General features: G+C 34.2%; 1 protein-coding gene across 1 annotated transcript; it reads right to left on the reverse strand.

Annotated features, from left to right (window-relative positions):
* Window positions 1-9427: 9427 nt before the first annotated feature.
* Window positions 9428-10499, reverse strand: LOC110913835 (F-box protein GID2). The gene has a single exon (XM_022158654.2). It carries the CDS (start codon window positions 10377-10379, stop codon window positions 9783-9785), a length of 597 nt encoding a protein of 198 aa, XP_022014346.1. The 5' UTR covers window positions 10380-10499; the 3' UTR covers window positions 9428-9782.
* Window positions 10500-10723: the final 224 nt, after the last annotated feature.

Here is a 10723-nt window from a genome sequence, read left to right on the forward strand (position 1 = left end):
ATCGTTTTCTTACGTTTTAAACTAAAGCGAGTCATTTTAATTTTGAAATGGATTTGTTCATAGCGGCTTGAAGTGGGTATGCGAATTCGGTTTGTATAAACAATGATACACAAAAAATTAAATGAAGCTTTAAAGCCAGCCAACTTAACTAACGTTTTATTTTCTTTTTACGTCTTATTACTTTTAATAAATAAAAGTTGTTAATTATATTAAAAAATATTTTAATATAATAATAATACTAATAAAAATAGAAATAGAAAGATGAGAGAACTAAAATACGAAATAAATAAAAAATATAAAAGCAACTATTTTTTTCAAAAAAAAAGTTCTGAAACTTTTTATTGTATAAAAAATATCATTTTTATTAATTTTAATGACGTTTTATAAAAACATAATAAAATACTAGCAAGAGAAAGCGTCTTCAAATTATAGAAATACAATAGTTTTCAAAAACAATATTTGAATTGTTTAGAGGGGTGAAATTTAACAATTTTTAAATTATATTTTTAGAAAGGAGTGTATGACTAGTAAAAAAGGGGGTGCATTTAGCCAACCTCATAAATAATTTCCTCGCACACATTATCCCCGATAAAATTAGTTTCGGTGTTTCTGTCTTATGGGTTTGATATATTATTATTGAGTACTATATATGTATGTATGGATAGTGGAAATAAATAATTTCCTCACAAACATTATCCCCGATAAAATAAGTTTTGGTGTTTCTGTATTTTGGGTTTGATATATTTTTATTCGTTTGACTAAATAGGGTTGGGATTTAGAGAAAACGATAGAAAGTGTGAGAACGGTGAGAACGTTTAACGATCATCCGATCAAAACAATCTATGGACTAGATTGGCGTGGTGGTGTTTTCGTAAATAACATCAATTTTATTACGTGGACGCGCTTCATTAAGGGTAAAAGGGTCTTTTGACTACTCCACATAAAACGCCAAATCATGAAATAGAACGCCAAAAACAAAAATCACAGACCATTCTAAGTAAAACGCCATTAAATATAAAACGTCAAACTTAATTATAGTAAAATCCCGCCTTAAAAAACCGCCAAAAAAATCCTATATATATACAACATCTCAGACCTTCAGTTAAAAACACACACAAAAACCCAAACGTCATATTTAATATAACTCATTCGCCTTAGAAACGCCAAAAAACCCAAACATCAAATATCTTTAACCGCAAAAACGTTTTTTTTTTTTTTGAATTTCAGTTTGACTATCAGTAAGATTTCGCTCAATGAAATAGACAAAATCCTAAAGTGAAGATATAGTCCATTTCATTTAGTCCATCTCATTGACTTATCCTAAACTTCCGTCAAATTTATAACGCCAAAACATACAAAAACATTATTGAGATTTGTTGTCAATAAAGTTTAGCTGTATGGGGTGGACAACATTGTCAGTTATCTTTCTTAACCGAGGATTAACAATGTTGTCTATCTCATACAGCAAAATATTATTGATTTTAGCATGATCAAAATTTGATGTTTAAGGTGATCTTATTTCGTGGCGTTCTTTTTATCGGTAAAACGCCAAAAAGTTAAAAAATCAAACATCGTTGATTGTAAAAATTCAAGATTGTTAGCTGAAGGATATAAACTCAATAACATTTTGCTGCATGAGATGGACAAATATTCAAGAAAAAGATGCTGATGTCAGGCTGTGTGCTTCCAAACAGCAACACAAAAAACTACTTGTAAAACAAAAAAAAAAAATGAATCATACGAAAGTCGAACCAACCAGTTAACATGATTCAAAAAAGAGAAAGAAAGAGACTGGAGACAAAGAAGATTTGGAAGATCAATTGTTTATGTATTCTTTTTTTATTTTTCTTTTCAGTGAATGGTTATATAATAAAAACGCCATATATAATAAAAACGGCAAAACAGCCAAAATGCTTGTTTAAAACGATATCATCCAGTTAAACGCCACCAAAAAACTGCCAAACTATAATAAAATTACTTTGAAAAATTATTATAAAAAACCCAAATAAAAAAATAAAAATAAGAAAAAAATAACAAACTTGAAAATGTAAATAGAAACAGTAAATACAAAATCATTAAATACTGAAGAATCTAAAACGCCAAACTTGAAAGATGGGACGTGTTACAGACTTCAGAGATAAAAGCTTATCAAAAACATTAATTACAAAACAGTAACTGAAAAGACAAAATACTTTATTATAATAATACACCGCCTAATTTAGGCGCCAAAAAGACATCCTATAAAATGATACATCTCATCAACTTCCATTTGATCAAACAAAAAAAACAAACGCCAAATACTACTAAATACCACCCACTGTAAGACGCCAACAAATAAACTGAATAAATTGTTATCAGAGGGGAGTACCTCAGAAAGATTTTGCTGCATGAGATTGACAAACTTTCAGAAAAAAGATACTGATGCCAATCATATGACATTTTGTATTTTTTGTTCTTGAAGAAGGTTTGGACGAAGGCAAGAGGTCAATGACACTGAAGAGTGGGTTCACTATAAAGATGAAGATCCAGATAAAGAAAAAGCGAAAAAACCCACACACACGCCATAGATCTATGTCCCCAAACATCCACACAAAAAGACAGTTCAACAGACGAGCAGGCAAAAAAAATCAAACCCATGGGTTTGTTAAGTTTTACATAAAACGACATATATTTGATGACAGTTCTTGTACTATTAAAGAAGAGAGAGACTGATGACACTGAAGATGGGGAAAAGAGATCCGATTAGGATTTTTAATTTATTTCCTTCCCTTGTATTTTTTTTCCTGTGGTTGAAATATAATTTAACAATAGTAAAACGCCAAGATACCACAAACGCCAAAATGTTTATAAAAAATAACAGATCAATATACCAACTTGTTTAAACGCCTTAGAAAACGTCATTCAAATAGATTTCCTGCCCCCTGGGTTCCATTGACATACAATGTGAATAACGCCATAAACGCCAAAATGTTGATACAATAGAACCATTAAAACGCCATTAATTATTGAATTTGGTTAACGTCAAAAATCTCAAAAACCAAAAATTAAAACAATATTGGGAAAAAACGGAACAGGAAAGCAGAAGATGAAAGGACAAAAAAGCCACTCCGCCCTTTTCTAAATGGGGTGACATGTGTTGAGTCAGGAAGCGTTCTCACCGTTCTCACACTTTTGATCGTTTTCTCCCGATCCCGTTTATGGCTAAATATATATAAATTTCTTTAACTTATAAATAAATTTGTATCTACCAATAAAAATAAAAGCCTAATGTATTTTGATATCTAAGTTATAGCACAAAAGATAATCACTTTATTTTGTCTTTGTCAATTGCAATTTACTCCTCCCACGATGGTAATATTTTTTTAGTCACTGAGGAAAACATTATTGATTCGGTACATGCTAAGGAGATGGTGATTCCTAATTCCGACCTGTTCCTTTCTACGGGGAGCATGAGGGAGTTAGGCGAGAACCTAAAGAGGTAGCGGGAATCAAATAAGGAGAGAATCAATTTAAGGCCATTGTACGGTTGGTGCTACAAATCTTGGATGGGTTAATTTAACAATCAAGCATCCGGGGGCGGTATAGCCTTTGAATAGGGGTAGCCCCCGCTACCATTTGACGCTCAGGCGGTAGTGTAAATTTTAGAAAAATTTGACGTTTTTTCGATTTTGCTACCCCTATAAAAAAGAAAGTTTTTAAACGTCGCCTCTTAACATTTTTTCTAGATCTGCCATTGCAAGCATTAACCCGAAGCTATTCTACCACTACTTGGTCAATTGTGGTTAGTAGAACACTCGGAGAGTTTGCACAAACACAAAGTTTGTTTTAGCGAAACTGTGCCGAACACAAATCTGGATTAATAATTTGTTTCATCTAGTGTTCAGATTTGATAAATAGTTGATTAAAATGTTTAATTACTAAAATATCCATAAAAGTTAGAGTTAACTGCCATTTTCGTCCCTGTGGTTTGGTCACTTTGGCCATTTCAGTCCATTTTTCAAAAATGCGCCATTTTCGTCCCCCACGTTCTGGAAAGGTGCCATTTCAGTCCAAAAATCATAACCCAGTTAAGTCAGTTAGTAAATAAGGACTGATTGTGTAAATTTGTAACATAAAGGACCATTTAAGTAAATATTAAACACCACCACCACTAGCCCTGCCACCACCACCACTCCGCTGCCACCGCCACCGCCACCACCGCCACCACAGCCCTGCCACCAGCACCACTCCGCTGCCACCACCACCACCGCCGCCACCACAGCCCTGCCATCACCACCACTCCGCTGCCACCACCACCACCACCACCACTCCGCTGCCACCACCGCCACCATCGCCACCACAGCCCTGCCATCACCACCACTCCGCTGCCATCACCATCCTCCTTTCTCTCCACATTTCCGGTCCATTCATTTCTCCTTAGAAACATATTTATCACGCATTATTATTCAAGCGTTCACCACAGAAACCGGTTTCACACAAAGCGGAAGAAACTAGAAGCACCATTAGCTTATTTTATTCGGTTACCTTATTGCAAGAACAAATGCTTTGTTCAATCACTTATAGCATATGATCAGTCAAGTGAACAAACAGCAAACATTTCTACTTCTACATTTGTTTCACACACATAAGGCAAGCAGTTTGTTACTATTACATAGCTTATGATAAATTTGTGAGTTTATATTATATTGATTGCCGTCTGTGTTCCCTGATATTACTATTTGTTCACACAAAAGAATCACACAACTAGCGCTATCGATTCACTCAACGTCACAATGAACATGTGAAATGCACCAGTACAGTACAAGCAATTCACAAATTCAACTACTATTAGGGTTTTATTTGACCTAACATCAAATTTTATTCACAGAAGAACAGAAATAACACTTAAACCTGCAACGGCATAGTCAAAATCGCATAACACGATTCAAATTCAATGCGTAAACATCAGTAGATAGAATAAGTAAGATCTGACGTCACATGAAACGGTGAAACTGAATTGAATCAATACCTGTAGGGCTTTAACGAATCCAATGCTTTGCTCCATTGAGGCCTCATCAAACGTCATTATCTGATTGGATTGCTCCACTTCCATCGCTTTCAAGCAGAAACCGAGAAGTGTAAATTGAAGAACATAGAAGCGAAACCCTAGCTTTGATCGTAAAACGTAAGTGTGTTGAGTGGATAGAAGTTGAGAAAGAATTTGGGGGAAGGGCTGTGGTGGCGGTGGCGGTGGTGGCAGCGGAGTGGTGGTGATGGCAGGGTTGTGGTGGCGGTGGTGGTGGCAGCGGAGTGGTGGTGGTGGCAGGGCTAGTGGTGGTGGTGTTTAATATTTACTTAAATGGTCCTTTATGTTACAAACTTACACAATCAGTCCTTATTTACTAACTGACTTAACTGGGTTATGATTTTTGGACTGAAATGGCACCTTTCCAGAACGTGGGGGACGAAAATGGCGCATTTTTGAAAAATGGACTGAAATGGCCAAAGTGACCAAACCACAGGGACGAAAATGGCAGTTAACTCTAAAAGTTAAAAAAGATATACTTTTTAGGTAGTGAATGCTATTGTTTTCATTGTACCAAACATACCATTTATTCATACCAAATGTCATTTTTCATATATTTTTTGTATTTTTATCATTATTAGTATAGACATTTTGGTACTTAGAAACTAGTGTTGTCGACCTACACCAAAGGCTGCAAAATGTTCAATTGTTAAAAGTAACATATAAAAATGTCGGGATTTATATCCTGTTTTTATTTATCCATGAAACAGAATTGAGTTTTAATTTTATATTTTTAATTGGAATCACCATACCAACCACCGGATTAATGAGGAAAAATTCGTCACTAATAACTTAAATAAGTTGTATGTAATCCATCGGTGTATATATGCCTCACCCGGAGAAGATTTTCTAGCCCGAAGAAGTCTTGCCAGCCGACAAAGAAGACTTGCCAACCACAAGATAAGAACATGTCGGTAATCCCTCGCTAACTTTTTCATCGGTAATCCCTCAGACTGGTCAACTACCAAAAAAGAACCTATGTATATGTCATATCAGAAACTAACACACTAATCACATAAAAAAGGAATGAGGTTTTACTTATTATATAATAAAGTGAAATAATCAGTTTATCCTCGAGTGATACACATATTATAAGCCTTAATATTTAATTTAAACAATTATCTAAATAAAAGATTTTAGTATGAATTAATTTTTATTATTACATCTTAAGGTTTGCAATTCAGAAAGACGTAGTGGCGCAACTTGTTGCTCGTCTACCTTCTGTTTTGATGTAACTTGATAATTATGAATTATTTTTTACTATTATACTTAATTCTTATTCATAAAAAACAAAAAGATTTTTGTGTTATTGTGTATTATGGATTTTAATCATAAAGTGTAATCATGTAATTTTAAAATAAAATTATAAAGTTTTATTTATTTTGGTAAAACGATAAGTACCAATATATTTACATTTGAATAAGCTTCACGTGTTGCTACAAAGTACAAACGAAGCAGCAATGGATACAACAAAATAGTAGCCCCTGTTCTCTTTTGGTGTTTTTTCCTCCCTCTTCTTCTAGATAAACTATATAAAAACGACCTCATTATGTACTTTTATATTCATTTTTGAAAAAAATATATAAGATATTATTTTTGTTTGATTATAAATTTATAATCAAATTTACGAACATAATAATAATAATGTTAAAATGAAATCAATGTACAGCCTTAATTTTTTATATAAAATTTATTTTTAAAATACGATTAAATGTAGTAAGTACACTTGTTACATATTATTATTATTATTATTATATTTATAAAAAAAATGAAATTACAGTTTTGATTTGACAAACTTTTGAAACTTTTCAGTGTATGTATGGAGTATAGAGTGACTAAAGGAAAAACTGACATGAGTATTTATTCGTGGTCACGTGATGATCGATAACTATCGATGCAGAAGAGAGGAGGAGAAAGTGATGAGTGGAATCCGTAGGGACGAACACTCATGAATGCATGTTGTGAGTGGAGAAGGAGAGGAAATTAATTAGTGTTCATAAAGAGAGGGAGAAACCCGTATTGGTAATGCATAAATTTGTCAAATCTTCGACTTCACCATCCTATATTCCCATAGTCTCGAGTTTTGCTTGATAAATAAAATCTTATTTTTAGGGGTGGGGGTTGGGTCTAATTGACAAATCCTTCGGAGTTAAAGTGAAGCTCTTCTTAAAGATTATAAGTTCAAGTCTCAGGAGAAAATAGCATTTAAAAATAAAAAATAAAAATAACTTATCTTTAAGATTCACTAAACCTAAAAGAAGAAATGAAAACTAAGAAAAACAGTATTTTGTTTCATTTTTTAATTCTTTGGGATTAAACCTAAAAGAAGAAATAAAAACTGGGAATAAAAGTATTTTGTTTTATTATTTAATTCTTTGGGAAAGTTTCATGCATTAAATTAAAAGTAGATAACATCATATATTTAGGTAAAAGAAACGCGTGACACATTATCAACCAACGAGATTCAAGTCTTATGTCATTAATAGATACGACAACTTGGAAAAGTTTGTTACAATAAAAACAATTATAAGTTTATTACAACAAAGTTACAATAAAGCTGGTGGGTGTAGTTAGGGCCGGTCCTGAGGTTTTAAGTGCCTCGGTCGAGACCGGAAAAAGGCCCTTAGACTCTAACGAATTATAAAAACTGATTTTTTTTAAACGACGATTAACGTTATAGCAATAAACATAGCAAAAATATAATATTAGAATAACATACTGTAATAGCTAATCGATGATTTGTAAATCTTTTTGAACATTTTTGACAATGTCCTTTGTACGAGCTATGAAACTTCGTATGAACAAATATGTCAAGTGTTTCGGAACAAAGTTAAGTGTTTCAGACGAAAACTAATGTGTTTCAAACGAATTTTAATGTTGCAGACGATCAAAGGATGTTACAAATGTATAAAGGATTTTTGTGTAGATAAGAGATTTGAGAGGGCTTAGAGAGAGAATTTACTTCCAACAAAATTTAATGTTTTGGTTGATCATTAATGATGTTAGAATAGAATGAAAAACAAGGCTGGAGTGAAAAAAGAATACTTAAACTGTTAAAAAGATCGGATAGAAGGAATCGAACTCGTGACTTTCTTGCATGGAACCAAGGCTCTTAACCATTGGGCAAAATCATATTTTGCTAATGGTCAATACTCTATATATTTATATAAAATGCGTAAAAGAAAAAAAACCAAAATTTAGGCCCCCGGGAAAAATGGGCCTCGGCCGGGGGTGCGCCTGCCCACCCCTAGGGCCGGCCCTGGGTGTAGTTTATGACGCAATCTGTTAATACGAAATGACTCAATATGAAGTTAAACAAATTAGTATTTAGAGGTTCAAGTCACCAACGAGTCAACACATTAGTCACAAGATAATAAATGTTTCTAAGCAATTTCAACTCACTTAACCTTTTTACAACACATTTATCTTGTAAATGACTAACATGTGACAATACGTTTAAGAGTCATTTATTTAAAAGTGTTCCAATTAGGTCACTCAAGTTTTAAAAGTGTTTCAATCACAATCAGGTCACTCAACATTCATTTTTCATTAAAGTTAAGATTTTTTTCATCCATTACATTGGTAACCGTGGTGATATGGATTTTTGTTTATTTTTTCTCTTTTATTTGATGCTAACGTCGAGTGATGACGTGAATTGTAACTTTTTTTAATGTAATTAAAGTGTCTTTATTTTTAATAAATATAATTTCATATATTAAAATAATTCGAACCCGACATATTATGCTTCATTTTTTTAACACATAGCAAAAAGGACATGACTCGATTTGAATGTTAACTTAATTATTTGGGACAAAAACGATACAGATGACCTAATTAGAACACTTTTAAAACTTAGTTATTATTATGTGACATTTTCCTTTTATTATATTTAAATCAATAGTTTTATAAGTAATTAAATATGAAACGTAATTTTTAAAAACTCTTATTAACTGTATTAGTTGTGTGTGATCATATTTTAATCATCATATTCATTAAAACAATCACTAGTACTAGAGTTGTGTCCACGAGTTTTTAAGTTCTATTTATGATGTGTTCGGGTGAGTTTTCTCATCCAGGTCTCAAGTTCAAGTCTGGGTGATAGGGGTTTTTCATTGAGGGGTTTAAATTGGGGATCTATTGTGCGAGAGAACTCTCTAGCACGGATTCGTTTAACACAACGTATGCTACACCTCCCGACATTCGCGAAAAATTCATACCTTCCAAGAAACAAACAAAAAACTAAACCATGCCAACAATCAAAGTGTCGTATCATACGTATTAATTAAACTTTTTTAGCATTGTCGGATTCAAAGAAACTTTGAATTGAAGATACACATTACTAAATACTAAACCACAATAATCTTAAAACATATTAAAAGAAACTAATATACTCACAAAAACTAAATAAAATAATAATTGTTTTGTCTGTAGTGGAAACATTTATATCTATTTTGCTTTCATACATAATGCCAACAATGAATACGACAAAACTCTCACCCACCTTCTCATTTTCCCACCTGCCCTCTTTTCCCCCACAACAAGACAACCCCCAAATACCGCCGTTGATAGTGGCGGAGAACCGGAAGTTCGCCGGACTTAACATTCATCGCCACCGTCTAACCACCATCAACTATTTCTTACTACAAAAGTTACAAACAATAATATAAAACCAAAAAATCAAACAACTAATTCATCATCTCTTTTCATTCATTGGAATTCATTTGTTACGGTTATTGTAACCCAACTTTTCAAAGTAACGAATCGAGAGAAGAGATAGAGAGAGCTGGATCTCATCTTTTCCCCAACGAGTTTTCGCCGCCGCGGCAGGTTTCGTCGGTGTAACCGTGCGCGGCGGTAGCGGCAGACACGGCCACACCGATGAGGAGGTGGCCGCGGCGACAGTAGAAGAAGAGGAAGAGGATGCAACCAAAGCGGAAGGTTTAGATAACGGCAACAAGTAATGCGAGTGGAGACATCGGAAGCCTCCAAGCGCTAGAACAACGATACGGAGCTGATCGCTGCCGCACCCGATGTTAGCCCAGTGTCGGGTGCAGATCAGCTCCCATAACCGCTCGTCCTGAGCGGTTTGGTGCCACCGCGTGTTGACGCACGCGGCGGCACCCAACGTCCGGGCATCCACATGCTTTAAAACCTCGAATAACAAGTTTTCGTCCATCAGAACCGCTGCTACACTGTTAGCGGTTCTCTTGGACGGCAAAGATGTCGGATCATGATCCGATATCTTGATCTTTTTCTTCATCTTCATCATGTTATGCACCTCTTCAAGATCATGTGGTATGGATCTCTTGATCATGTTTGGTGAATTGTGATTTGTGATGAGAATGAAGGAATAGAAAAGGGTTTAAAAGATCCACAAGGTTTTGATTGTGAGCGAAGAGGACAACATGAGAAATGAATGCACTTTGGGTGGTTCGAGAAACTTACTATTATGTCCTTTCCTTCATTTCTTTGTTGTTTTCTAAGACCATGTGTAGTGGAAGGGGAAAATAATGCCCCCAAGTGTGAGCATTTTACGCCACGTGGCGGTCCAGTCAGCAAAGGGGCATTATTGGGCGTTTTAGAAAAATGGGTGTAGTGGGGATGGGGCATTATTGGGCATTATTGGGGCATTAAATAAAAAAAAGAAAAAAAAAAGAA

This window comes from Helianthus annuus, chromosome 2 (assembly GCF_002127325.2).
Source record: "Helianthus annuus cultivar XRQ/B chromosome 2, HanXRQr2.0-SUNRISE, whole genome shotgun sequence".
NCBI classification, from domain to species: domain Eukaryota; kingdom Viridiplantae; phylum Streptophyta; class Magnoliopsida; order Asterales; family Asteraceae; genus Helianthus; species Helianthus annuus.

Coding starts and splice junctions, on each gene's coding strand:
- LOC110913835 (XM_022158654.2), bottom strand. CDS start 10,379: ATGATCAAGAGATCCATACCACATGATCTTGAAGAGGTGCATAACATG.